This window comes from Cyclospora cayetanensis, unplaced genomic scaffold (genome assembly GCF_002999335.1).
Source record: "Cyclospora cayetanensis isolate NF1_C8 unplaced genomic scaffold, CcayRef3 CcayRef3_contig_27, whole genome shotgun sequence".
NCBI lineage: Eukaryota > Apicomplexa > Conoidasida > Eucoccidiorida > Eimeriidae > Cyclospora > Cyclospora cayetanensis.
Window position 1 is genome coordinate 135,874 of NW_020312225.1, and position 27,175 is coordinate 163,048.

General features: G+C 52.8%; 6 protein-coding genes across 6 annotated transcripts; 4 read left to right on the forward strand and 2 right to left on the reverse strand.

Moving 5' to 3' along the window:
- Positions 1–948: 948 nt before the first annotated feature.
- Positions 949–2,238, forward strand: LOC113147561 (ice-structuring protein 4-like; the record flags this gene model as incomplete). Its single annotated transcript, XM_026338521.1, has 2 exons — positions 949–1,062; positions 2,167–2,238. Coding segments are annotated over 2 exons (186 nt in total), but the record flags the coding sequence as incomplete, so codon positions are not given.
- A 3,075-nt stretch (positions 2,239–5,313) lies between these two features.
- On the forward strand, positions 5,314–6,590 carry LOC113147562 (hormone receptor 4-like). Its single transcript, XM_026338522.1, has 4 exons — positions 5,314–5,406; positions 5,615–5,913; positions 6,166–6,394; positions 6,456–6,590. Exons 1-4 carry the CDS (start codon positions 5,314–5,316, stop codon positions 6,588–6,590), a joined length of 756 nt encoding a protein of 251 aa, XP_026194307.1.
- Positions 6,591–8,416: 1,826 nt separating this feature from the next.
- Positions 8,417–10,319, reverse strand: LOC34624017. The gene is made up of 4 exons (XM_026338523.1): positions 10,180–10,319; positions 9,516–9,844; positions 8,859–9,145; positions 8,417–8,587 (listed from the first exon to the last, which is right to left on the reverse strand). The coding sequence occupies exons 1-4, from the start codon at positions 10,317–10,319 to the stop codon at positions 8,417–8,419; spliced, it is 927 nt and encodes a 308-aa protein (XP_026194308.1).
- A 386-nt stretch (positions 10,320–10,705) lies between these two features.
- On the forward strand, positions 10,706–13,407 carry LOC34624016 (probable 3-hydroxyisobutyrate dehydrogenase-like 1, mitochondrial). The gene is made up of 9 exons (XM_026338524.1): positions 10,706–10,745; positions 11,006–11,084; positions 11,274–11,407; positions 11,704–11,847; positions 11,998–12,126; positions 12,272–12,334; positions 12,524–12,602; positions 12,800–12,927; positions 13,265–13,407. Exons 1-9 carry the CDS (start codon positions 10,706–10,708, stop codon positions 13,405–13,407), a joined length of 939 nt encoding a protein of 312 aa, XP_026194309.1.
- Positions 13,408–18,352: 4,945 nt separating this feature from the next.
- Positions 18,353–20,380, forward strand: LOC34623747 (ran-binding protein 1 homolog a). Its single transcript, XM_022736858.1, has 4 exons — positions 18,353–18,460; positions 19,352–19,559; positions 19,890–20,024; positions 20,166–20,380. Exons 1-4 carry the CDS (start codon positions 18,353–18,355, stop codon positions 20,378–20,380), a joined length of 666 nt encoding a protein of 221 aa, XP_022591712.1.
- A 2,835-nt stretch (positions 20,381–23,215) lies between these two features.
- Positions 23,216–25,189, reverse strand: LOC113147563 (collagen alpha-1(XV) chain-like). Its single transcript, XM_026338525.1, has 4 exons — positions 25,160–25,189; positions 24,684–24,812; positions 24,467–24,548; positions 23,216–24,108 (listed from the first exon to the last, which is right to left on the reverse strand). The coding sequence occupies exons 1-4, from the start codon at positions 25,187–25,189 to the stop codon at positions 23,216–23,218; spliced, it is 1,134 nt and encodes a 377-aa protein (XP_026194310.1).
- Between the last annotated feature and the right edge of the window lie 1,986 nt (positions 25,190–27,175).

A 27,175-nucleotide genomic window follows, 5' to 3' on the forward strand; every position in this document is an offset into this window, starting at 1 on the left:
TGATGCTGTTGCCACAGCTGTTGCTGCAGCACGTGCTGATCCTTCTCCGCCGTTGCCACGGCTGCCGCGTTGGGGACGGCCTGCGCCGCTGTAGCTGGCTTGTTAGCTGCAGCCTTCTGTTGCTGCTGCTTCTGTTGCTGCTTCTGCTGCTGCTTCTGCTGCTGCTGCTGCTGCTTGAGTTGCTGCTGCTGCCGCTTCTCCTGCTCGTACTGAGACGGGTTGAGTGTTTCTCTAAAATCAAGGGCCAACTGACGAGCAGCCACCATCCCGTGTCTCGCGCAGCTGCAGCCAGAAGCAACGCAACACCAACACCTGTGCAACCCCCCTCAGGAAGAAGAGAGGGAGAGACAGCGCACGAGCAGCCTAGTGAGAGCCATCAAGCCGTGGAGCGACAAAACAACACAACGAGAAAAAGGCACACCCACCTAAAGGCTTTGCGCCTCCGCTTGTTGTCTGCCGTTTTCCACTGCACATTCCACGTGCCGTCGCTCGAATTAAAATATATACCAGGCGCCCGCAGTTCTTGCGCCGCCGCTGCTTGCTGCTCCCTTGCTTCTGCTGCCGCTGCAGCAGCTGCATCCCCCGCAGCGGCAGCCTCCTGCTGCTGCTGCCGACGCCTTGCAGACTTCACTGGACGTCGAGGGCTGCTGCTGCTGCTGCTGTCTGCCAGAGACTTCTGCTGCAACTCGCGCTTGGCCCCTCCCGACGTCGATGGCGGCGCTGCTGACTCCCCCCCTATTGGGGAAGACGCTGCGGAGGCTGCCACTGTTGCTGCTGCTCCTGCACCTGTGGCTGCCGCCTGTGGGTAGCGCACAGCGCCAGTCTGTTGCTCCGCATGCTGTTGCTGCTGTTGCCGCTGCTGTTGCTGCTGCTGCCGGTCGATCCCCGCAGCAGCCGCCGCCGCAGCAGCTGCTGCTTGGTGCTGCTGCAGCAGCTGCGCATGCTGCTGCTGCTGCTGCTGCTGCAGGGCCAGCTGCTTCTGTTGCAGGTGCACCTGCTGCTGCTGCTGCAGCACGAGGTGCTGCTGCAGCAGCTGCTGCTGAAGCTCTGCAGGGGCAAGTCTCTGTTGCTGTGTGGCTTGGTGCTCGAGCAGCTGCTGCTGCTGCTGCTGCGACAGGAGGTGCTGCAGCAGCAGCTGCTGCTGCGGATCGAGTGCCTGCTGCTGCTGCTGCGAGAGAAGGTGCTGCAGCAGCAGCTGCTGCTGCGGATCAGGAGCCTGAGAAGGCATCAAAAAGAAGGGCTGCTCGTCTATGTAGCTGCTATACCCGCAAAAAGCCGAGGCAGCATACAGCGGACCCCCTCGCTGCGGCTGCGCTGAAGCCGCCATATTCTGTGACGCAGCAGAACGAGAGCAGGGAGCAGACTGTCGTTGCTGCTGCTCGAGCTGCTGCGAAGTGCAAGAAGCTCCAGCAGTTCCTCGCTCTTGAGCCACCTTTTGTTTGGGCTGTTCTTCTTCGTGCGGCTGCCGCAGCCGTCCTACTGCCGAAGAAACCTCCCCTTGCATGTCTCCTTGCATGTCTCCTTGCTGCTCCTCCTGCGGCTGCTGTTGCTCCTCTTCTTGCTCCTCCTCTTGCTCCTGTTCTCGCTCCTGCTGCGCTTCGTGTGAGTTTTGCTCCTCCTCCCCCTGCGCCGCTTCGAAAGGCCACTCTGTTGCCTGATCCTTGTTCTTTCTCTGCTGCTGCTTCTTCTCGCTCTCCTTGTCACCGTTTGCTGCTTGTTGCGCCTGCGTCTGCTGCGGCAGCTCTTGCGCCATTTCTTGGCCCCCCATCTGCGCGGTTTCCTCGCTGCGCGGCGCTTGTTGTATTTCCTGTTGTTGCTGCTGTTGCTGTTGTTGCTGCTGTTGCTGTTGCTGCTGCTGCTGCTGTTGCTGCTGCTGCTCCGTTTGTGCAGTGCTGCGTCGCCGCCTCTGCGAGCACCGAAGTGCAGGACGGTCCGCTGCAGGTGTATTGACAAGCTGCGACTGATGCAGCACTTGTTGTTGCAGCACGACTTGCTGCCGGTGAGGCACTTCCAGACTGTCTAGAGGAGGCTGCGGATGCAGCTGCAGTGGCTCCTCTACTGTGACGTCGAGCGGCTGCAAAGGTTCTAGAGGGACTGTTTCAACGAGGTCGTGCGTCTCACGGGGATGCCGAAGGAGGAGCTGCTGCTCTTGCTGACGCTGCTGCTGCTGCTGCTCCTTCCGCTGCTGCTGCTGCTGCGCCAGCTGCTGCTGCTGCTTCAGCAGCAGCGGATTCTTAGCTTCAAGAGGCCCCTTCACTGGTTGAGCTCCTGCCAATTCAGCTTCCTGCTGCAGCAAATGCAGCTGCCGCCGCCTTTCCTGCAGCAGCAGCGGCAGAGCAAAAGACTTGAGACCACCTGTCCACAGCTGCTGCTCTCGCTGCTGTGGGGTGTAACTGCCACTGCTGCCTTTAGGGGAACGCCGTCCAGTGAATTTTCCGTCTGTCTCTGCAGACACTGCAGCAGCAGCGCCTGAGGGGCCCCCCCCGGCTTCTAAGCCTGCGCAAAGTCGCAGCGCCTGATGCGTCCACAGCGCCGAGGTGTACGCCCACTTCAGCTGGAGCAACCGCTGCAGCTGGTGCTGCTCAGTCGTTGCTGCAGCAGCAAGCTCGGCTGCTGGGCTGGTGTCGGAAGCAGCAGCCACAGCAGCAGCAGCCGTGGCTGCAGCGTCAGGCTGCTGCCGCAGTCGCCGCAAGAGCCGCTGCAGCGGCGTGTGCTGCAGCGACGGAGGACTGCTTCCAGTGCATGGCGTGGGAATTTCTCGAACTGCTGCAGCAAAAGCAGCGTCGGCTGCAGCAGCGGCTGCTGCAGGATCGCCTTCCTCGGTGGAGGGAGGCTGCCACTGAGGAGCCTCCTTCCCCTTCGTAGTGCCGCTGCTGCTGCTCCGTGTGAGCGCTCTTCCCGCTGCAACACGCCCCCGAGAACTGCCAGCCGCAACGCATGCAGCACTCGCTGCAGCTGCTGCTCTTACGGCTTCTAGAGACGGGGAATACCCCGCAAAATAAATGTTGCTCGGCAGCAGCGGCGAAGGGTCCCCTTCAGCGACCCCCTCCTCCGCAGCGACTGCGCCTTCCTCCGTAATCGCTTCCCAAGCAGTCGCCGCTGCGGCAGCTTCTGCGCTCAGCGCAGAAGCCTCCTGCCCCCCCCTGAGTGCAAAGCGGGAAGACGGAATGGGATGGCGAGATGATCGACGAGGCCGAAGAACGCCGTGCGCGCTGCTCCAGCTATCGCTGCTCGTTTCTTCTCGGCTGCTGTGTGCGCGGTGCTGTTGCTGCACGTGTTGTTGCTGTAGGTGTAGGTGTTGCTGCTGCTGCGGAGGGGGAAAATCCGCTGCGGCAGAAGCAAGCGACTCCGCATCGTTGCTCGCATGCGACAACCAGCCGGGACTGAGAGGCATCCACTGCTGCGGAGGCTGCTGCAGCAGCTGGGAGTGCAGTGCAGGATTTTCGGGGGCAGCTGCAGCAGCCTCGACGGACGAATTTGCTGTTGCAGCTGCCAAGCGCTCTGCTGCATGCGATGCGTCTTTGTTCTCAGGGAGTGGAAGCGGCTGGTGCGAATGCTGGAGGCGCCTTTCCTGCCGCCGGTTAGACCGCTGCTGCTTCTTGTTGCTGCTTCCGCTGGTGCTGCCACAGGGGGGGGAGTCTTCTGCATCGCCGTCCTCTTCTGCAGCCGCTGCTAGCGATGAGAAGGCAGCAGCCGCTGCGGAGGCTGCACTAAGAGCTTCTGGTCGCGGCTGGTAGCCAGGGGAGACAGCGTGCGACAAGAAGTGCTGTTGCGACGGCTGCGAGGGGGGAACTGCAGTGAGGGGTGCAGCTACCCCTCCTCGCAGTTGCTGCTGGTAGACGCCACATCCATCGGCATCCCCAAGAGACTCTCCTGCTGAGGACTGCTCCCCACTCCGCGTCTGTTTCTGCGCGTGGAATGCTGGCTCGAAAATGTGGGTGTACTGCTGCTGTGGAAATTGCGGCTGCTGCAGGAGTTGTTGCTGCAGCAACAACTCCTGCAGCTGGTGAGGCTGCTGCTGTTGTTGCTGCGGGAGGAGAGAAGGCTGCACGAACTGCTGCATCGAGGGCGCAGCTGCGCCTTGTTGCAGCTGATGCTGCAGCTGCTGTTGCATTTGTGTCAGGGAGGCACCCTCACTCAGCAGGGAATGCTTCTGGAAGGGCAGCAGCTGCTGCTGCTGCTGCAGCTGCTGCTCCTCCTCCTCTTTTAGGTGCTCCTGCATACCGCTAGTGGTCATGCTGTTCAGGCAACATGCAACACCATCCGTCAAGGGCCCCCTTTACGCGAGAGCGCAGCTGTGGCGGTCTGTACTTACAGCATGGCGGGGGGTGCTGCACGGATCCGCTGCTCCCGCTGATGCACTAGACTCTCGAATGCTGCAGCAGGCGTGCCTCCGTCCCCACAGCGCTAACTACGGAACTGCAGCGTGAAGGGCCCCTGTCGGGTGTGTCTTTGGAGCAGCAGTCCGGCTGCAGCTGCGGAGACAGCTGATTAGGAGGCAAACGCAGTTGGCGTGGCAGAAGCAGACACGGTAGCAGTAGCTGCTGCCGCAACATAGGAGGGGAGCCGACGTTTCAGTGCCACCTTTCCCCCCCAACAACTGGGAACGGCTGCGCTGCTGCTGCGCTGCTGCTGCGCTGCTGCTGCGCTGCTGCTGCTGCTGCTGCTGCTGTGACGGCAGCAGCAGCAGCAGCAGAAGCGGCCCCACGAGGTGTCGCGTAGATCTCCCCGGTGCTGCCTGTGCAGCACCCCCCGTGCTGCGCAGTTATCGTGCTCCGCGGCAAAATTAAATGCGGAAACACCAGAAACAATAAAATTAAAGCTCCAGAACACGGACATTACTAGCAGGAGTTCTCGAAAGCATCCCCAATCGCACCACCACAAAGAGCAGCTCCAGCTGCTGCTGCCGTGCTGCAGCAGCTGCTGCACAGCTGCTGCTGCTGGTGCCATGTGCTGCTGCTGCTGCTGCTGCTGCTGCTGCTGCTGCGTTTCTTGCGGGCTGGACAGGGGAGGGGGGCGAAAGGGTCTCTAGAAAATGCCTTCCATTCAGATTTTGTTCATGACGAATGGAAGAAGGCTACACCCAGAATGCTGGAAAGCTCAAATACGCCTCGCGTTGTATAGAGATACGAGTGTGCCCTTGGCATTGCAAACTAACACGTACAGGTAGAAGTTCGAGCAAGAGTATTACCATCTGCAGAGGGAGTAGCCCAGTAAAACTAGCAGCAGAGAGCACACGGTGCTTGCACTGCCTTTCTTTTGAATTATTATCGTCTTAACTCTCGGATATAGCACGCTGCGGCATCACAGAAGATGGACTCGGAGGAAAGGAAACCAACTGAGAGCGAGTTGCTCGCAGAAAAGCTGCTACAAGGTTGGACGATGCTAGGAGATGTATGCCCTTCCGTAAGCGCATGCTAAGTCTCAGACGCGAAAATCGCATCTCCAAACGTGGCAGCTCGCAGAGTTGACAGTAGGCGTGGATTCTCTCTTAACAAAGCTCCCGCTGGCTTGTCTTTGTCGCTGATGCAGCTGTTGCATTGTACAGTGCTGCAGCAGCCAAGCGCCTCTGACGCTTCCAGTCTGCAATTGAATGCGGTCTGTGCTTGTGCAGTGCGGCCGAGTTCCCCTAATGCGGAGGAAAGAGGGAGGCGACTGGTGCGTTGCATGCAAGAGCTTCATGCCATCTGCTGCACCCTTGCAGCAGCAGCAACAACAACAGGAACAGACACAGCAGGAGCAGCAACATCAACATCAAGACGCTGTCGAAGATGCACAAGAGAGCAGCGACAGCGAAACATCTGGAGTCTGCACAGCGAGTAGGGAGGGAAAGGCAGCTTCTCTGAGGAGTGATTTTGAACGTGTTTTACATACAAAGCGTGGCATTCCCTGTGGCATCGGGGGTGTTAACACGTAGTTAGGCTCTTGGTGATGTTGCTGCTGCTACTGCTGCTGCTTCTGCTCCTGCTGTACACTGACGCTTTAAGGGCTATGCGATCTGTCTGTCTTTCGCGTTCCTCTTGATCCTTGAGGACTGCTGCTCCTCCAGCTTGCCAGTCCTTGCCACGCGCCTCGCAGAGGGAGCAGTGGCTTCTACAGCACGCCTGCATGCACAGCTGCCTGCTGCCACTGGCCTCTTTGCATGCGCACAGACGGTAAGGGTAGTCCTAGGAGTGCGTTGCCTCCTCTCCGCGTGGCGGCTGCATTCGGACTGCAGGCTTCCCCAGAGGAGAGGCTTGCGGCTTGCAGTGCTGCAATCCAAAGGGAAGGAGCAGCTGCAGCGGCAGCGCTCGAGCAGCAGCGAGCGCAGTTGCAGGCGCAGGTGCAGCAGCAGCAACAGCAGCAGCATGCAGAGAGCAGTACCCCCTCTACTTCTTCTGGCACGATGTCGGCGGTAAGGCGATGTTTGTTTGCGATAAAATTTTTCTAATACGGCAGATGGCTAAGCGTCGTAGGGCATGTGGCGGCCCCTGGTAAACGTAGGGGCGAAGCTCCCCCTTTTAAATTATGATTTCTGCCTGCGAGAACTCTTGCCACATGTTTTTGGAGGTAGTGGAGTGCTGCTGCGTTCGCGCGATGCAGCCGTCTAAGGAGCTGATGCAATGGGGTGTGCAACTATCCAACAGATTCAACCCCCTCGCCGAGCAACAGCCTCAGGCATTTGCGCAGCGGCAGCAGCAGGTGCAGCTGCGAGGAGCAGCAGGGGACTATAAAGACGCGACTTTACACCAGTCTAGGGAGCTCGTTTTCCTCAAGATCCAAAAGTGCGTTTCTACAACCCATTTCGCAGCTGCGCTGTATATATATATATATATATATATATATATATATATATATATATATGTATGTAGCCACCCTGCCATTGGTGCTGATGATTCTTGAGAGCAGCCAAAATCGTGATGGCCAGTCAGAGCTGATGTCAGCTCACCAGCAGCCTTAAAGACTTAGATATGTCTTCTTTCCCCTATTCTCCCTTCTCCCCCCCGTTGTAACTCCCTCCTTCCGCTGCTCTTTTGCATCGGGGTGGCATTGGCTAGCAATCTAGCTAGCACCTCCCTGTTGGGAGGTGCTAGCTAGATTGCTAGCCAATGCGGGGGTGGGGTCGCTGGGGTTCCTAGGTGTCTGTCGAGAATGGCAGGATGCGCTTCTCGGCATTTTGACTGTCTCTCTCTCTCTCTCTGTGTGTCTACGGGAAATGCGCTCATAGGTACAATGGAATGCTGCAAGAAAAGGCCAGCTCTGTTGAAAGGTAAGTGGGGACTGCCCGGCTGCCATCGGTGTTTTTCCAACGGCTCCCACTGCCCCCCTGCAGTCGTGGGTGGCTCAGTTGTAGATGGTCGTTTAGAGTGGTGGTGCTGGCTATGCCCTGCTTGATTTTCGCTTGGCTTGTCGGCCAAGTCAAGCGAAAATCAAGCTCTCATGGAACCCACCCCTACTAGCCTCAGATCGCCTCTCTCTTCCCCACGATGCAAGTGCACATGCGTGTTTGCGTCTGCTCTCCCGCAGGGAGCGTTTGGTGCTGGGGGCCCTTAAGGACTCCCTAGAGGTCTTGAGGCTTCTAGAGCCGCTAACCCCTTAAAGCGTGCTCCCTTTCAACAACCCGTTAAGATGCACTGCTTGCTGCTGTAAAGGTGCTGCTGCAGTGGGTTGTACGACACTATACAGCTGCGCTGCACAGGGCAGCAGCCCAACAGCGTGCGGCACACGACGGGCTACCTGTGATACTGCAGCAGCTTGCGCCCCTCCCGCGTGCACGACGCATAGCTGGCTGCTGCTGCAAGTGCGGCTCCAACAATCGTTAGTGGAAAACCCATAGAACTCTCGCCGCTGCTAATGTTGTGCTTCGTAGCCTCTGCTTTAGCTGCCCTGGCTGGCTGTCATGCGCAGCACGTGCTTTCCTGCTGACAAACTACAGCCAGAAAAAAGCCAGGAGAGGGCGGCAGCAGGTTCCTGGTGGTTTCTGGGGGAACGCCCCAACCCAGGAAGTGCGGTATAAAGAGCAGCGATCTTCATACTACAGAAAGGCCCCACGCCACAGCAGCTGCTAGCTTAGCTGCAATTGCGATCCCTGGTGCTGCTGCTTTACTTGCTGCTGTAGCAAAACCCCTGATGCTGCAACAGTAAGTACCTAACTGCACCAAGACATGAATGATGATGGCTGCGGTAAGCTGCGTAAGAGACTCAGTGCGGCAGCAAAGGAACAAGCAGCTTTAGCTGCCCCTGCTGCGTTGGGAAAGCCTGGAGTAGACCCTTCATGAGGGGCCTACTTGGATATCGCCACTGGCAGCCATTGATGCGTTTCGTTCCTGTGCGCGCTGCGGAGGGGTCACTGTGTGTGGCGTCCTCTCCCCAATCCCGCTCACCAAACGAGCAAGAGCACTACAAGCAAGCATGGGGAAAAAACAGTCACTGCTCTCTACAACGCAACAAAGGCCAGAGCCGCTGCCGCAGCGATGGCAGCGACTGCCGCAGCACGGGATCCCGAGGCCATTGTTGCAGCGTTGATCTTGTGATTTTGTGGGTTGCACATGGCAACAGCATTTTGGGAAGACAAGTCCACCTGATTGCGGCATGAGACGTACTGCACCTGAAGCCGAGTAGGCGCACACAAAGGAGCATTGAGCACGAAAAATAGCAGCGGTGCGTGAGTCCCCCTTTTCTATCCATCAGAGCGGCATCATATTTCGGGACAGAACCCCAGTAAAAAAAAAAAAGTCAGACAGCTTGAACCGGCTCTCTAAACACTACGCGCACGACCCCTGATGCCCTCTCAGGCCCTTCTGGGGAACAAACAACGGCGGTGTGCCTCTTCTCCGAGACACAGCGACAGATCTAGACCCTATCAGAGGCCTCCTTACCTGCTTGTTTACCCACTGGGTGTACTGCCCCTCATCACACACGCAAGCCCACGGATAGTCGGTATCCGAGGGGTACATAAAGTTAAAATAGGAGCCTTGGTTGCCTCCTTCAAAGTTTTCTGCATTTCCAGCACCAGCCCCTCCGAACAGGGTATCCCAGAAAGAGCCGATGCTGCTAACCTCGACCATGGAGGAGGAAGCGTCTGCCGACTGCTCCACTGCTGAGACCTCCCTGATGCTGCGGAGCTCACCGCTGCTGCTGGAGGTAGAGTCTTCTGCGTTCGAGTCTGCCTCTCTTGCTGAGAACGTGCCAATCTTCGAATTCTCTGGGCACCATCACCACACAGACAGAGGACGGCATCGTATTGAAAATGAAACACCCCCAGGATGCCCACAGAAATCGAAAGGACTTCAAACAAGCCCCCCTCCACCTATCCCGGCTGGCTCTCCAGAAGGCGTGCTCACAGCCTCCCCACCCTAGTTGTACAACTTTCGAGTGTCGCTGCGCATAGCACTGTTGCCAGATTTTGACGGACTGCTTTGCCTATAAAAGCCCCCATCCCCCTTCACGTGGCTGAATCTGCTACAATGTCCAAAGCGCCGCAGCACAGAGGCACATTCGCCCGCTGCAGTCGACGATGGCAGCTTGCTAGTTACCTCGAGCGGAAGCAGCCTCCTTCGCATGAGCCTTAGCCGTTTTGCACGCCTCCGCCTCTCCATCTGCTTGACAGATCTCAAGAGCGTCTTTTGCAGCTGTTGCTGCTAAAGCAGAGAGGTTCTTCTGCCGCTTCTCGTGCACGACCTTGGCGAGGGCTCCCTGGGAGGCTCCGCGCGCAAGCAGCACATCCAGCGGCTCCCAGTGCGTGCCCTGTACCTCAGAGAGAAGTTCATCCACCGAAATCACGTGCCTCTTCGGGGATAAACGCGGCTGCTGCTGGGCCTGCTGTTCAAGGGATACAGAAGTATCGACACCATCAATCAACGCACTGTACGGTGCCGTGTGGAGAAGAGTCACAGAAGTGGACCTTCCGCGAGAGGTTCCCGAATCGCTCTTACTAAGACAGGCCGACGGCGATGCTGCTGCAGCACACACACGCAAAGTGGAGTCAAAATGACGCCGCAGCTGTTGATGCCACGCTCACGCCAGCAGCTAGCCCATACGCCTATTTAGGCACGCAGGAGCGCTTCAGGTAGACAGACAGCTACGTGACGCGGGATAAAGCAATAAAGCTATGAGCAGAAAGCACTTGCAAGAAGAAGGAATGGAAGAAGCGGAGGAGCTTCAAGGCTCTCCAGCACCAATTCGTGCAGCTGTTCGTGCTCCTGTGTTGTCGATACAGCGTGGCAGAAACCCAACTTCATATAGCTGTCCTCACCTTCAAGCCATAATAAAATCAGCAAAAGGAACGGGAATGGCGTCTGCCGCACCAGCAGCAGACCCCTGTTTGCTGCTGAGGCCATTGCTCGAATCTAGAGAGACTCAGTAAGTATGCTAGAAGTCATTCTTGCTTATACTGCTGCTGATGCGGCCGCTGTGAATGATGAAATGAAGCTTTTCCGATCAATATAATGTGTCCTTTTGGGAATTGAGGAAGTATAACCGCCAGAACGCCCTGGGAGCTCTCGCGTCACCGCTTTTTCTGCTGCTGCTGCAGAAGGATGCTGCTCCTTATCAGGGCTGCAGCACTAGCAGCAGTGGTCTACAGCAACAAAAGAGGGAAACGCTGCGGCAAATTCCGGTGTTATGCACTTACGAGGCTATTGCCACATTCCACAGAGTGAAGGGGAAGGCGTTCCCTTCCTTTCTTCTTGCACCTGCTGCCCTAATCGCACATCGAGCGGCCAGCATGGCTTGTATTGAAGCAACCCCGGGCAAGGCTCGGATTGGTTAGTCAGCCAACTATCTTTTCGCCTGCCTATCTCTCCCTTGGGGTATATGTAAACCTCGGAGAGTAGATACACCCCGGGATGCAGATTCATCCTAGATGCGGTGGTCGCACTGTGCTACGCTCCACAGCGGTTGGGAGGGGGGAGACAGGCTTCGATCCTGTTCCTTTGCAAAACAGGAACTTGCATTGTAAGGCAAAAACAGTGAAGCCTGAGGCGCCAACTGGCTAGTGCCTCTGGGTGAGGGTGTGTGGTTTCAGGGTGGATCGGGACTGGCGTTATGGGTGTACGGATGTGCGAGAACCTACTCAAAAAGGGCTTTACCCTCAGTGTGCACACGTTAGACTCACACATGCGTTTCCCCCCCTGGCTGCTGCGGCGAAAGCCACCGCAACAGCACTAGGAACATTACCTGGCACGTGCCGCTGCAGGCCTAACTACTCAAAGGGAAACAGCAGCCGCAACAACACTGTGCGGGTGATGTGTGTCATACATGCCGCCTGGTGTGGTATTTTCTTGAATTCTCAGTCGTACACCAAGTAAGGCCGTCCCACTTCAACAACTGGGGGCCTCCGTTGTTTCGACTGCACAGGAAGTAGCAGAAAGGAGCGACATACTGTGTCTCATGGTCGGAACGCCTGCAGACGTGAAGAAAGTTCTCTGTGAGTACAGCGCAAGTAGAGCAGAATCAGCGTCGGCTCTGCCGCTACCCTATGTCGCGTTGCCACTGTAATCAGTTCCAGCAGTCGTAGGAGCACTCTGAACCCCTTGGGATACGGGGTCGACGCAAGCAGAGGCTTCTCCACAACTCTCACATGCGCTGATAGGAACCGTTGTGGCCTTAAGGATCCAAGAGGTCTGTCTGGGGCTGCCGTCTTGTCTATGTGTGTGTATGTGTATGTTTGTGTATGAATGTGTGTTTGTGCACGCGGTGGTGTCCTTTTCGTTATCATCTCAGTTGGACCGCAGGGGGCTGCTATAGGCCTCCGTTCGGGCTGCTGCCTGATAGATTTCACAACATCGGACCCTGCACTGGCAGAGGAGGTGTACGTACACCTGAAGTCGAAGGGTGTCCACGCACTGGATGCTCCTGTTAGTGGTGGTACGGAAATGCAGGGCCCCGCATGTCCCTCAGCATTGGCAATGCAGACCTGTTTTCAGGATGCAGCCGAAGTACCACTGCGAAGGCTTTAAGCTAGTGTGTTTCATGAGAATTAAAGGTGCACGCTGTGTTCATGTTTGTTCGTTCAAGGAGACATCGGTGCAAGGGACGGGACCTTGACGGTTATGGCCGGGGGAGATCCGGAGGCTCTTGAAGCGGTTCGTCCACTGTTCAATGCTTTGGCAAAGACTGTCATGCATGCAGGACCTGCAGGATCAGGCAAGGATGCCCAAGAAACCGTTTTGATGGCAAGGCTCTGAGGCTCTGTCATTAGGGCTGTTAGCAAGGACTTTGGGTGTGGAGTACGGGTCTACGATGAAAACTTTACGTGTATGCTCTGTATTTGATTTCATCATCTGCGCAGGCCAGAAGACGAAGCTCGCCAACCAAATCACACTGTGCACCAACCTCGTGGGATTGGCAGAGGGTATGAACTGCAAGCCTGGTGGCTTTGGGTTTGTAGCTTGCGGTCTGTGTGTGGGGTACTGTTACGGCAAGAGTCGAACTGCCCCATCTCCGAATCACGATGGCTTGTGCTGTTGATAGGCTGGCTAGCCGTTCGTTGTGTGATCTGCGCTTGCGGTTTGCTGGTGTGGGCCCACTATTCGGAGCTCAGGCCTGCTCTATGCGGAGCGTGCTGGCTTAGATCTAGAAAAGACTCTCGCCGTCCTCATGGGGGGCGCTGCCACTAGCTGGTGAGCTCTCTGGCAATTGCATGCCTCCGCAGGAGCAGCAGCAGCACGACCAGCGGTTGCTGCTATGCACCTTCCTGCTCCTGCCCCGGTTTTGCTTCTGGGCAAACAAGAAAAATTAAAGCATTACGTTCCTGTAGCAGCTGACAGCGCGCGTTCCGACTGCTCTGGCTAAGGGTGTGCAAAGCACTGCAATTCAGGTCTGTCGAGACGTATGGCCCACGGGTGCTAGCGGGCAACTTCAATCCGGGATTCGCCGTGGCTCATCTTCTCAAGGACCTCAGACTCGCTCTTGCAGAGGCAGCTAGAATCAAGCTCGCCCTCCCCGGTACCGCAAAATAGAGCCACTCTTTTAAATTCTACTGTGTCTCGTAGTCCTTATACAGTGGGAATGCAAAGTGCCGAAGCTGAAGCAAACACATCCCACAAGAGTCCAATGTTCATCCCTCTTTTCCACATGCCCCTACTCATGTGCTATGCAGTATAGTAATATCATGGGCTTTAGATGCGTTCGACCCTACAAAGGAGGCGGGAAACTGGTGTTTGTTGGTATTTTCTGGAGACCTCGAGAGGGCAGAGGACTTTACCGGCCCCACCTTCCTTGTTCCAGATATGCTGCCCCATGCTGCGTTCGTGTGCTGCGAGCTGCTGCGTTTTTGGTATAGGACTGAGCCTGGCGCTGCAGCTCTACGAGGCCCTTGAGGCCCAGGGGGGAGGGGTTCTTGGGGTGCACGCCCTGAAGTTGGCCCTACAGAGCCTTAACTCCGCAGACCAACGCATTACAGATGTGGCTGCTCAGACCCAATAATGGATAACGCTCCTTTTGGGAACGACTACTGCTCTAGTACCAGCATCAAGAGCTTTTACTGCTGGGATAGCCGTAGCCTTACAATGGTACTACTCTTTTTGCTACAGTTGCTTGGATTACCACCAGGGATAGCGGCACTTTACTTCGGGCCTTGGGTTGTTAAGGACGCCAGCTTGCATGGCTGGCATCCCCGAGACACCATCATGTGTCGTTTCAGAAGCCCAATTAAGACTTTGTATGCACTGACCCCCTAGTTGCAGGGCACGTCCGGTGGGTAGTTGTGCCAACATAGGCTACCGTTAAAGGCCAGCAAACGTGTTCCTGAGGATGATAACTATACACCCCCCACCGCATTGAAGATCCTACCAGAACATGGAAAACTATGCAGTACGTTTTCCGGGGCAGGTAAAAGGGTGTAATATATTTAGAACTATCGCACATGCCAACCTATTTTGCTGCGCACATCGGATCTCGATCCACAAAAGTGTCGCAGGCACCTTGAAGGAGCTGTCCCGTGAGTTATTTCGGCTCTCCGACATTCTCGCAAACGGGGACACTTCTGCGTCTTTCGCTTATTTGTTCGTTCAGGGACGACTTGGCGTGTAGTTCGACTGCTGCCAGTTGGGATTTTTGTGCCTGGTGGCGCCACCAACGCAAGGGGGAGGCGGGGCGGGGAATCGCTGGCTGGGGCTGGATAAATGAAGGTAGGACCCGCTTCGTAGATGCTTCTGGGTGTACTCGGTTTTGCCGTGTTCCTTACTGTGACTGCCGAGCTTAGGAATTCGTAGAGAAAAATTTACTTCAGACTCAATGCACACACACTTGCCAAAAATCATTGAGTGTCTCCCGAAAGAGCTTCCTTATTTCTCTGCCTGCGCGCCCTACGGGATGCCATAAGGGGAGGGGGACACACACTGCGAGCGCTGCTGCATTCTCTAGGCTTCCCGAGTAATCATAGCTAGTTGCAAATAGCATATTGCCTAAGTGCACGAAATGTCCTTTCGTATCGAGCGAACAGCACTGTACAACAAACAAGGTGCACGAATGGCTAAATTAGTTGGCCAAATTTTCCGCTTTATTTGCGAATTATATACTCTGTGTCGTAGAAGTATTTATGTGTAGCGTAGCCTGTTACGTCTTCCCCGCTTCATTTCAAGATCCCGCACTCGTCTTTCGTGCCTCTCCGACGAGATCAACTACATGCACTACAGTGAACGAGTTCCTGCCCTATCGCCAGTCCACTGGCAAGCAGAAAAGCAAAACAACAGAGCGAATGAGAAAAGCAGGTGTGTGCGTCGGCCGGCAAAGATAACTCAACAGGAAGAAGGCACACACACTAACAAGCAACGAAAGAAGAACCACATCGACACGACCGCGGCGGGGTAACGTCTTGATGTCGATGTCGTTGGACGGCTGAAATACGTGAGCCTGTTTCTACATAGAAGCAATGCCTGTCTCTCTTCAGATTTTCACCCATATGCACATGGACTATCCACCTGTTCTTCAGAAGTCCTCGCGCTGTTGTGGGTATGTCATGACCCCGGACCGTCGGGTCCAGGCTAGGACAAAACGAGGGTTCCTCTAGGAAGACTACCAAAAGCGAGCCAGCAACGGGTAGGAGAGTGGCCTTTCGTATAATATAACGACTGAGCACAAGGAAAAAGAATATGCCAAACAATTGGATTTGTGTGAGCCAGGAGTACCAAATACTGCAGAACCTGCCTAATTTTTATACGAAACCTTGCTAGATGATTATTCATATATATTTTACTACAAAATGAAGTTTTGTGCTTCACCACTACTAGTCCCTAACACTTCAAGAAAAGCAGTAATCATATACTAATTCTAGTGAGCTAACTGCTTGGAACCACATAAATTACGAATGACATTCCACTTACGTCAGCAGCACTTCCTTTCAAACAAAATCGCCCATTCGATCCCAGCCTCTCATGAGGAAGACTCTTGGGTGGAATTTCGTTCTTAGGCACACCATAAAACACTAACGAACTTCGGATTGCTTTCCGCAATGGTACACCTGCAAAATCCATGCAACTTTCATTCTTCAGTTAAGCGTAACTGAGTGGCATGCTGAGCTGTGACAGAGCCAGAGCCAGGGGTTATATGGGCATATGTGTTGAGTGAGTCGGCAGCGACGTCTACAAAAACCCCACACTCGAATTCCCGCATCCTACCAATTATGCCCATACTCAGGGCAGTTCGCTGTCATTCAGAAACTGGACGTGTGTGGAGAAGGCCAGTTTTTGGAGAGCTGAGCTGCTGGCAATCTGCTGGGCAGGATAGTGCACACTCTTCCGCCGCTGAACGCATCCAAGGCTACCGGATGGACTGTGAGAGCTTACTTACTACAGTATGAATACCATCGTGGCCCTTTCAAACATATTATTGCGTGCCTTGCTCAGAACGGTCCTGCGGAATGAAGTCGAGATATGCTGGCGACGAAGTCTCCGCTTTGTTTAAGCCATTGCAGACCAACCTTCAATGGGGTAGTGCTTTATCTTGTTGCCATTTTGGATATCGGCAACATTTTTGGGCCCGTGGTGTGAACAGCATACGGCAACCGCAGTGCGAATAAGAATGGTGGATCATTACGGACGACAACGGGCGTGCTGAACAAAAGCGAATCGCCGGGGCATCGCGAGAGAGCACGGCGAGCACGTTGCAGAGGGCCTTGATGTACTTGAGTGTGGAAGCATATTGCAGGAAGCACCCAAGCCAGCCAACAACGCTACATTATTGAGATTCTGAAATTCCTTGTAAGGCACAGGAAAGACTGGTGGTCGGAGAGCGCAGTACAAGGACACCCATATGAATAGTACCAGCGTTCCTTCACGTTTTACCACACCGCATAAAGCCCCCTCCTCACTGAATGCCGCTGATTGTTCTCAATGGGAGGCTGAATATAACAAGCAATAATTTGATGTTTTGCAGGACCAACCGCCTGTTGGGAGGAAACAGCACCTATGACACTCACTAGCATCGACTTAGGAGGAAGTGATGCTTATGATGGGGGAACTCGAATGGTGAAGGAGAAATGCCGGTGGGTTTGGTTGTCACTATTCGGTACATGCGCAAATTCCTTGGCATTAGCCCATTTCTACTCTCTGTCAGCCACAGCTCCAGCCTAATTTTCGAATGAAGAACCCGCCGAACAGTCAAAAAGACGGGATGCAGCGTGTTAAACCCCCATCTTACTGCGCTGCTAGAATGCTTGCAAGGGTACTTTGGGTCACTTTGTCAAAGCGCCGACTCTTCCCACTCGCCAAATATCAAATGAGCGTTGTTGAGGAGACCAGGAGTTGCTGCTTCCTAAGGCTTGCAGGAGCAATAAACTCCACAGTGCGCAGCTGTAGCCAGAAGCGCGCTGCCCATTGAGTAGCTCACGGCACACCTTGGATTACGACATAGTATACCGATCCATCATAGAAATCACGCACCATGCTACTGGAACCCAGTTCCGATTCAGCGTATCGTTTTGCTGCCATAGTTGTGCCGACTCCTGCCCTCTGCCGCCCTGTAGCAAACGTAAGCCATAGGGAATGCGACAGGCATATTGCACCTCTGCTCCGTCTCCTCGTCTAGCAGATCCATTTCGCGTACAGCATCGAGTGGTGCCAGCAATTCTTGCAGCCTGCTTCCGCTGGGCCCAGTCACGTTCTTCAAGTTCATGAGCTTTTGCATGCGCTTGCAGTTTAGGAGTAAATACGCTGCATTTCACCACACTAAAAGCCAACGCATTGTTGGCTCTTTCGGGCCTCGTAGGACTGCAGCTTCTTCCTGGTTTCTTTTTCATATATTGTGGACCATAGACTGAGGCCGGCTGACGCAACCCCGACATTCACAGGCTGTCGATCCTTATCCGGCCCTTTTATTCCAGTTCAAAGCGCAGGAGTTGGATTCTTGTGCTCTTGAAACGTCGAAAAACCCATCAATAGTGGGAGCCCTATGGGGCGTATGCTCAATCACTGAGTCGCTGCCATCCTGCAGCAACGCGACGTGGCACTTCAGGTAGACCGGACATAAGCCAATCATCAAGCAAACGCTCATAGAAGTTCTATCCTTTACAAAACTAGAGTTATATGGCTCTCAATGCACCGTAGTATTGAGAGATTTGTTGGCGTAGGCTTTCTCAATTCTCCCAGGGCTTGCCCTTTAGTTGATTTTGTCATTAAGAGATGCATCAGGGCTTGTATGAAGCTAAGGCTTCTACTGTCGTAATCCCTGCAGGCAGTCGACTTCTGCTTAAATAGAGCACCCACTGAGCTGCGTATCCCCCCAATAAACCTGCAAAGGAGTCCTTAATTTCTTTTTGACCAAGGGGTACATCGCAAGGTGCATCTTCGAGCGGTTGATGAAATTTATCAGTACTTGCTGGCCCTTCTAGGCGTCTTTGAAGGTACATTGACAGTGTAGTAGAAACTATTTAAACGTAGCTTAGCCCCTTACATTTTACAGCTTGTAGATGCATTGTGCCGCGACAGGACAGTACCGTGTGCTTCCGTTACTTTCAGTAGGATGACGCAAAGGCCACCCCTTTGCCTGTTGGTAGCCCTGAGACACCTTGTCCTCGGGAGTTCCTGTTATGGCAATTGTGCACTCAGCCTAAGGCACCGACGACGACTGTTACACGCTCTACCGTGGGGCGCCATGCCTGTAATCGAAGCCAGTACATAGAGATAATATGCACAGTTGGTCTATGTCAAGCAATTCTACGCGTTACAATTAGTCAAAACAATATCAATTGGGATCGTTGGAAGGACGATCCTGATGTGCAGCAGCTACTGCTACCATGCATGCATCCAACACCACCCGTATCAAGCAGCAGGGAAGGGCGAGGGGAGGGCGGGTCGCGCGTGGGGGTTATTCTTAGGGTTGTTTGATTCTTCTTTGTTGCAGTCTCTTTTCTGCTATATCTCGTCCGGACAAAATGGCAGACAAGGAACCCTCCGCGGCGGCTCCCGCCCAAACTCATGAGGATGAAGATGTAGCCAATCTGGAGCAGGAGGTCACTGAGGGGAACTGGACCCGCCCTGAAGTAAGATTTGTTCTAGATCTGTTCATTATCTTGATTCTTCTTCAGCAACGCAGGAAACGGGCAGATATCTGCATCAACCCCCTTCCGGCATGATTATAGGTTCTAGGCTCGAGGTTAAAGGTTCAGGGTTGGCGGCCTGTGCAGCCAGCCATTTAGTGGGCTTTCTGCTGTTCATGCCTTTTGAATTAATGCTTCAAGAGGGATTTACTTACAGGAAGCGAACTGCCTTGACTACTCGGGATAAGTACTCCTTCGTGTGGCAGGTGGTATGCCTACATGTGTTTGTCTTGCGCAATTTCTGTTTCTTTGGGTACTTCGCACCGGACTCAGGGGCATTGGTCCATAGAATGGAAGTGGCAGGTGCCTGGTCTATCAGGTCTATAGATAGCTGGCATTTTGGAATCGCACTGCAGCATGCATGCCAGAACGGCAGTTCTGCAACGCACGTGGTTTGATGTAGCATTTCGCGGGGCTTGGGAAGGCCAGACAACTAACAGATATAACTTCAGGCATTCCTTTTTTTGATCCGAACAATATCTAGAGCTCATTGTTCATGACGTTGGGAGGGCATGGTGCAGTTCCTTTTCTTGTGATTGCGCCCGAGTGCCCTGCACCTTTTCCTACCTTCTTGGTAGGGGGTTGCAGATAAGCAACCGTAGTTTTTGTATACCACCATAGTTGCATCATTCCTTTTGAAAATGGCTGTTGCGCACTTACGATAGGGCTGGAAAAATATGTAGAGTACGGGCGGTAATTATGCTTGGCTGAAACTCAAAGAATTGGTGAAGCACGCGTTCTCCATTCTCTCCGTCTGTAGTACCTGCTCAACTGGCGTCTTTTGTGCTAGTTATTATCCACCTCTTTTCTCTCATCTGTGGACTTGTGTTTCAGGTCGAAGTTCATGAGGTAAAGGTTGAGACTGGAGAGGAGGGGGAAGAGGCTTTTTGGAAATGTCGCTCCAAGTTGTACCGCTGGGCTGGTAGGGAGTGGAAGGAAAGAGGCCTAGGAGAGGCGAAGTTGCTGCAGCACAAAGAAACGAATAAAATAAGGTTTCTGCTGAGGCAGGAGAAGACCCTTAAGATCGTCGCAAACCATTACGGTGTGTTGTGCTCTCAGCATAACGAATATACCACAGAATCCAACACTTGTTTCCAATTGCAGTTTCTCGTAGTCTTGTGCCTCTGCATTTACATGCTTGGGAAGGTCGCATTTACACGACAAAATTTGAGCATGGCGCTATTTCAGGGTCCTGGGCAGAATAAAGACCATTATTAGACACCTGCTTGACAGGTTGTTTCCTCTGACTACGTGTCGGTGCACTTTCCTCCATTCCCCACTTGCTACTTCCCGATGCTATCAAGATAGTAGATTCTGCGCAATTTGTCTTCTCCCTAAACTCACGTGCCTTCTCTATGGCTTTGCGTTGTAGTGGTGGCGACTGATGTTTATTGCAAGCTGACGCCGAATGTCAGCTCTGAAAAGATTTGGGTGTGGACCGTGATGGACTTCGCTGATGGTGAACTGAAGAATGAACAGTTTGCTCTGAAATTCGGCCAAATTGAACGTAGGTGGATAATGGCACAAAGGGTGCATCCATAGACAGATCAATGAATCCTGTATTCCATCATGCGTTTCGACATATAAATGTGATTATTCGCCGTTTCTCACCTGCATGGGATATCGTTATTGTTCGATGTGCGCTCAGAGGCGAAGGAGTTCAAAGAAAAGTTCGAAGAGGCAGCTGCGATCAATTCGAAGCTGTTCGGCGTCGAGGACGGGGGCAAGGGTGAGAAGGGGGAACAGGAGGGGACAGAAGCAAAGGCAGAAAAATCAAGCGAATCAAAGGCAAAAGATGGTATTACCGAGACTGCAACAACTGAAGACAAGGAAAAGGAGGCTGCAAAATCGGAGAAGGCCTGAGATAGCTGTGTTGCCATGCCCCTCTACGCAGCATGCGAAAAACTGCAGGGAGGCCGCGTAGCTTGTCTAACCTTCATGACACAGCTATTTGGATTGCCGACTCAATAGCCGCGTTACTCTAGAGTTCTTACCACATCGTGCGAGCGCTTGCATAGGACATAGGCTGGAGTGATTGGAGCGCTTTTATGGGAAGGCAGAAGTGAATATTGTGCTGAAGCAGCGGCCCTTGACAGAGTGGCGGACCTTGTAATACCTTGCAGCCCATGAGTTGCAGCCCATACATGGAACCAACTGTCACAAAGCTTTTTCTTAAGGTTCACATTTATGTACTCAATGTTTTAACGCCTTAAACTATAAGCATGTCTTCGCCTTTTGCCGGACAGACGTTGCTGGTAGATCTAGGCTTCAAGGGACCAAAAGAAATCGCACGTTTTGCTACTGCATCAAACGTCCGTCTTGTAGCTTGGCCTATTGGCCATCTGTCGCAGCCTCTTGCTGTCTCAGACTTGCAAACATTGGACCAAATCCCTTTCCGTCATCGGTTTCTGCTGATTCGACCAACGGTAGGAGCAGCTATGCGCCATAAAATTGAATCGCGCACGACAGCAAGCCACGAAAAGAGCGCACAGTGCCAGGGGGCGGATTTGTTGATAAGATGAAAGAGTGTTGCTTCCTCAGTTGTTGGAAAGCCAGGCGTGGGCTGCGTCGTCAAACTGCAAACATGCTTTTGTTTCACGACCCCTGTGGTCGTCCTATGAATTTGTAACGACTGGGGTTGCACATTCTCTGGTTCCTCTGCTTTCTACATTCATGCAAATCGTTGAGGAGGAATTTGTACTGTGCTCAGTATGCGGCATACCATGCACAACTTGCTGCAAGGATGTTGCAGTGGACCTGTCCCCCGTATTCCTAGCGAAATTTCGGGGGAAGAACTGCTTACTTTGGTTCGATAAAGGCCCCCCTTACTTCTGCTTCTACCTAAGAGTAACCTGAGCTTCGGTTCTGCTCTAAAACAGCCGCTGCACAGAGCATATTTCGAATAACACGCCCCTCGTTGTTGGGCGTGCGAGTCTACGTGACAGTCACAGCGATTTAGATGTCGGATGACCCTCGCACACTACCTAATGGTCCCTACAAAGATTTTAAAATCCATATACTGCGAGCCTAAGCACAGGTGATAAATATTTTTTGCTGAGCCTGTGTTAACGTATGGTCGAAAATTGTTTTTGCGTCACTCACTTCCACACTGCATATTACACTTTAAGTCTCAGTCTTCAAAGCCATCAATGAATTACGTCCTCAATTGGCGACAGCAGAGACAAATACTCAAGTAAGAGTTCTTACGTTTCGCGAAAGTCGAAAAAGTCATCACTCCCTCAAAATGTCCGGGGAATTAAGAAAACAGCGCGGCAATGGAGAAAAAGATAAAGCTTGCATGCGGACAGCCCCCAAGAAAACGCGTAGTGGTGTGTCTAAACTAGATAGAAAATTCCATGGCAGAGTGGACGAAGGCACAGTCTGATGCAAATGTATCAGCCGTGCCAAACCCAGCTCCATGAAAGGGATGGAAACCCATACACCTTAATTACAGTACGACAGCATATAATTGACTCATCTGCATTATACTTTACTCACCCAGACCACCCGAGACAAGACATGCCGTTTGCTTTTCCACCCATACAATAGTGTCTTCAGTTCGCCCAAATTAGCGTTCCGAAGCCGCTCAGGAGTACGACTCCAATCGATGAGCTCATCGTAGGGAAGGGAATATCGGATGAAGCATCTGGCATAGGAGTTGTCGTGGTTGTTGATGACGGCTGAGATTCTCTGGCTTGCCTGGTACTCCCTTCCTGAGTCACTTCGGACACTGTCGTTAGGGATGCCTCAGGGTCGACGCCTCGAGCCTCTACTCTTGTTTGCTCTTGTGGGCCTTCGCTTTGTTGTGCTTGATTAGACACAGAAAACAGCACCAACGACACAAAACGGCTTGTAACAACTGCCTACGATCCGTACTACATTCGGTGTTCACCAAAGAAAACACCAGCAGCGCACCACGCAGTAGGACTCTATCTTCCTATCTAAAAGTCTAAGTGACGTTTCGCCTTATGCCTGAAAAATCTGGCTAAAAGTTCTTGAATGCGTACAAAGCTCGCGTTCGGGAAGCTCCGTGGTGGCCTCTTCGTCAGCAGCATCAACACCAACAGTCGTCAAAGTTTCCTCTACATCTGCAGAGCAACAAAAAGAACCACAGACAAGGCTTTTGAAACGCATAACGTGAGAGACGAAGGCAGCAGGTACAGCTGAATAGAGAGTAGACTTTTGTAGAAGACGGCCATCTTCTGCGCTCCCCCAATCGTTTGTGTATTAGCCCGCTGTGGTTCTACAGCTAGGCTCTCCTAGGGTCCCTGGCGCCGCAGCTCTGCCTCAATCTTCGTCCCTCAATGGCCTACTCCCTCCCGTAGTGCCAGACTCTCCAGCTAACAAGGCAGTGGCGCCACTTCTGCAACGCCCAGAATGCGTTCAACCTAGTCTGCCCACTAAAGGCAGTGTCACTATGGCGAACCCAAGGCGGAGCGGACTACATGAGACAAAGACAACCATAGATGTATGATTGACCTGCTGCGTTGATCTCAGCAAGGCTTAGGGATTGAAAATGCGCCTCCGCAGCACGAGGGGCCAGCGAGGCACCAACCGAAAACCTCAAGAGAGTTTCCAGCTGCTCACCATGCGCGAGTGGTACCCTTCCCTATGGAATCCCTAACCCGACCAAGAAACGATAAAATAAGAACTAGTGGCTGCATGTGAAGTGAAGCCCTAACAGGGCACACGTAAACCTCAAACTGCAAGAAACCCAATAACCATAGAGCTCGTGACCGTGAAGGCTGCTGTCAGCAAGCTCGGATAAACAGGGGAAGCGCCAGAGCTTGCAGAAGGGTTGGAACCCCCAGAGCTCCCAGAGCTCTGATTGTTCCCACTGCCTGAACTGCGCCCAGTCTGTGCACTGCGCCCAGAGGGTCCTACGTCTCCAGAGCTTTCCAACAAATTATTTTCTGAATCCGCGGTGTCCCCGTTTTCTCCGTCTGAACTCGCTATCCCCCGCAACGTTTTCGATTGCAGGCCATTAGTGCGCTCTCGATTTTCTTCCTCAGATGTGGTTCCAAACTGTGGTCCTACTGGACTGGAGAAATCTTCGAATTCCTCAAACACACTTGCCAAGGCCTCCTCAAGTTGATCTACTGAGCTCTGATGGGCAGTTTCAGTGAACAGAGCAGCAGCATCTAATGGCTTCGGTTCCATGCTGGCGTCAGTGGGTGCAGTAGGAGTAATGGGTGTCAGGAGATTTCCTGTGTCCGCTGGTTGGTATTCCGTGGTCAGGGTCGGTTGCGACACCCCAAGGTCCTTTCTGGTCGTTTCCTTTTCGTCGACAGGACCATTGGAGGCCGCTACAGGAGCAGGCAGCGTCTGATTTGCCGTGTTGGAGTTTGTAGAGACTTCGTCTGGCGCAGTTGGAGCACCGCTGGGCTTTGGGTCCTGTTGCTTCTCTCCCAAGTCCTGTCTATTTTCAGCACTTGGGGCTTGAGGAGGCTGAGCTTCATCTTCAGCCGGCGGTAGTGTTTCCTCACCTGTTTGAGGTGCCAGTTCATTAGGTTCTCCGGCTTGGTGTGCTGCGGCTGGCGGCGATTCCGGATCTGCAGGCACCACACTGCCAACCAAATAGCAGCCATCAGCTTTGATCCCCAAGGATTAAACGACTGTGCGGTTGATCCATGGAAAATGAGTCACTTCGCGCTGACGCACACTACTGCGTGCCTTGGGAACGGGCACTTGGGAAAGGCACACTGGGTACAGCTACATGATCCCCCCTACGCTAGCCCGGCTTTTCACGAACTCAAACTAATTTCAGCCACTAAATAGATGCATTGGGGAGACATATGGGATTTTCAGGGCAAAGTAACTGCTCGCAGGCATCGAATGGGACAGTGTCCTCCCCCCGCTTGAGTGCCAGGTCAAGTCAACTGTTGCTCCTCTAGCTTTAGAAAGCCACCCCCAGCAAATATGTAGCCTATAAAAAATTAAAGCGCATACCAGCATTACTAGGTGAAGTCACAGGAACTTCTGCCTCAGTATACACGCTGCACAAGGCTCCCACGGAGAAGAGGGCGAACACCTTATATGACCACATCCTCTCGGGTCTAGGAGATATAAGAAGAGATATTCAGGAAACAAGCAAGCAATACAAAAATGCTTCAAGTGAGTTCTGCAATACTATGAAACAAATGTCAGCCGCAGTGCCTTCTTTGACCTGCTCCTTTTGAGGGGAACGAGTGGGGCAGTTCATCGCTGGCTGGGCGCCATCCCTGCATGAACATGAACACATGTGACTAATGGCGGAAACAAGCCTCAAACAAGCCTTATCCTCATTTAAGTTCTCCTAAAAGTTGAAAGGTAGAGCGAAAGGGCACTTTAAAATTCAAGGTGCGATTACTTTACTCCCCCCCACACACACGATCCCTGAAAGAGTGCTCCCGCATCACTAGCTGCATGTTTTCCCAAATTCTACTCACATTTAGGCGTATTAGTGCAATCAAAGCATTATTGTACGATCAATAGGGGTTTGATAGCCCCAATATTTTTGTTTCATGCTGGAGTGCCTCCTTTTTGTGCAGGGGCACTTGAGGTCAGCCCCTAAGGAGAACCAGCGCATATGTCGACATGTTATGCCCCTGCACGGTCCAAGGAAACAAAGTGGTGGCACGTGGCCGCTCACAGCTATAATACCTTGCGCTTATCCAACACAGAAACAGCCATTTGCAGGGTCCGATCCTCCTAGTTCTGCTGGTGATGGAGTGGGCAAACACCGCGTACACAGCTACTTACGCACTGTTAGCGTCGTGTTAAGTCTCAGGGCGTACTAATACTGTGATTTACGTGTTATTGTATTTTTTGTTAAGGACCACTCTGTGTGAGGATGCTTGGAGCATCTAAGAAGACACAGCAACTTGCTCCGCACTTGTCTTTCCTCTGTTGAAGCCGACACCCTGCAGGATACAGGCAAAGACAATAACGAGCTTTTCCGAAGAAAAGTTGCAGCTTTTTCTCATATCGAGTTTTATGACTGAAGACTGAAGGTTTCCCTGAAGAAGCCTGGAGAGAAACTGATAGACTAGGCTGAAATTAAACATTTCCTAGCACACTATTTATCTTGAGCTAGGAACAGTTAAATAGCCAATTGCCTATTCGTATAACTATTATTTAAGAGTATTGTTAGCTCCCAAAGCTCGATCTCAGGTAATCGTAGGGAGATGCACTCCGGCTCAATCCGTACTTCGTAGAAATTTACTATGGTTATACCTAAACCCATTGCCTTTCTCTGCGCGGCAGTCCCAGAGTTTCCCACATGTGGGAAGAGGAACAGACAGGGTGCACGTAGCTGCAGCCTCTAAGCACTGTGACAAATCAGACAGAAATGCAGGTAGCATCTAGCACACACGCAACCAACATTTCGTCTTCTGTTGCAGCCTCTAAGCACTGTGACAAATCAGACAGAAATGCAGGTAGCATCTAGCACACACGCAACCAACATTTCGTCTTCTGTTGTGGTGATATTGCGACGCAGTAAGACATACGACGTCAAGCTGAAGGCCCAATTTTAACGGGTTCTTTCTCAAATATAAGTAGTGTAGTAGACAGTGCTTACATGTAGCCCAGCTTGCTACATATGCTCGCTTCATTTTAAGATCCCGCCCTCTTGTTTCGCACCCCTGCCTCGAGGCCAGCTGTCTGCACGCCGGTGAACGAGTTTCCGCCCTATCGACAGTCCACTGGCAGGCAGAAACGCATGACAACAGAGAGGAAGAGAATAGCAGTGGGGTGCATTAGCCGGCAAAGATAACTCAATGGGAATAAACGCACTTTAACAAACGAGCAACGAACGAGGAACAACATTGTCACGACCGCGGCGGCGCGACGCCTAGATGCCTGATGCCTGTGTCGTCGGAGAGCTGAAATGGGTGTGCCTGCTGCTTCTGGAAAGCAAACGACAAGTAGAATATGTAAAGGGAATCAGAATACGCCATACTTCTTCGGTGGCATCGCGTCTCCCAATGCAATCGCTACATCCAAGTCCACAGGGTGCATACAAAATAGTCCACTTCCAAGCCTCAAGAGAGGCATGAGGCAGCAGGTAGCGAAAACACACCTGAAAAGCCCTGACACGATTCTGAGTCTAGCGAACACCTTAAAGTTTTCAGTCGGGACCTTGTCAAGCAATACTCATAGATGGAGCTAGCTATTTCCAGCGGACCATTGTTACCGTAAGGACAATTACACAGGAGCACAAAGAATACACTCCATGGCGGCTAGCATTATCAGGCAAACAAGGCTGAAAATTCCCCTACAGGCAAAGAAGCACGCATCTGCATCCATTTCAATCATTCAAAATGCCTTTCTTCACATCACAGCACTAAGAACTCCCCTCTACTATGTCCTCTGCCATCCATAGCACTAGAATCCAGCACTATTACGGCTCCCTGTTAATCGTCCGTCTGCACTGTCCTATAATATAACGACTGAGCACAAGGAAAAAGAATATGCCAAACAATTGAATTTGTGTGAGCCAGGAGTACGCGAACACTGCAGAATCTACCTAATTTTTAAACGAAACCTTCCTAGATGATTATTCATATATAATTTACTACAAAATGGAGCTTTGTGCTTCACCACTACTAGTCCCTAACATTTCAAGAAAAAAACAGCAATCATATGCTAATTCTAATAAGATCAGCTGGGAACCAC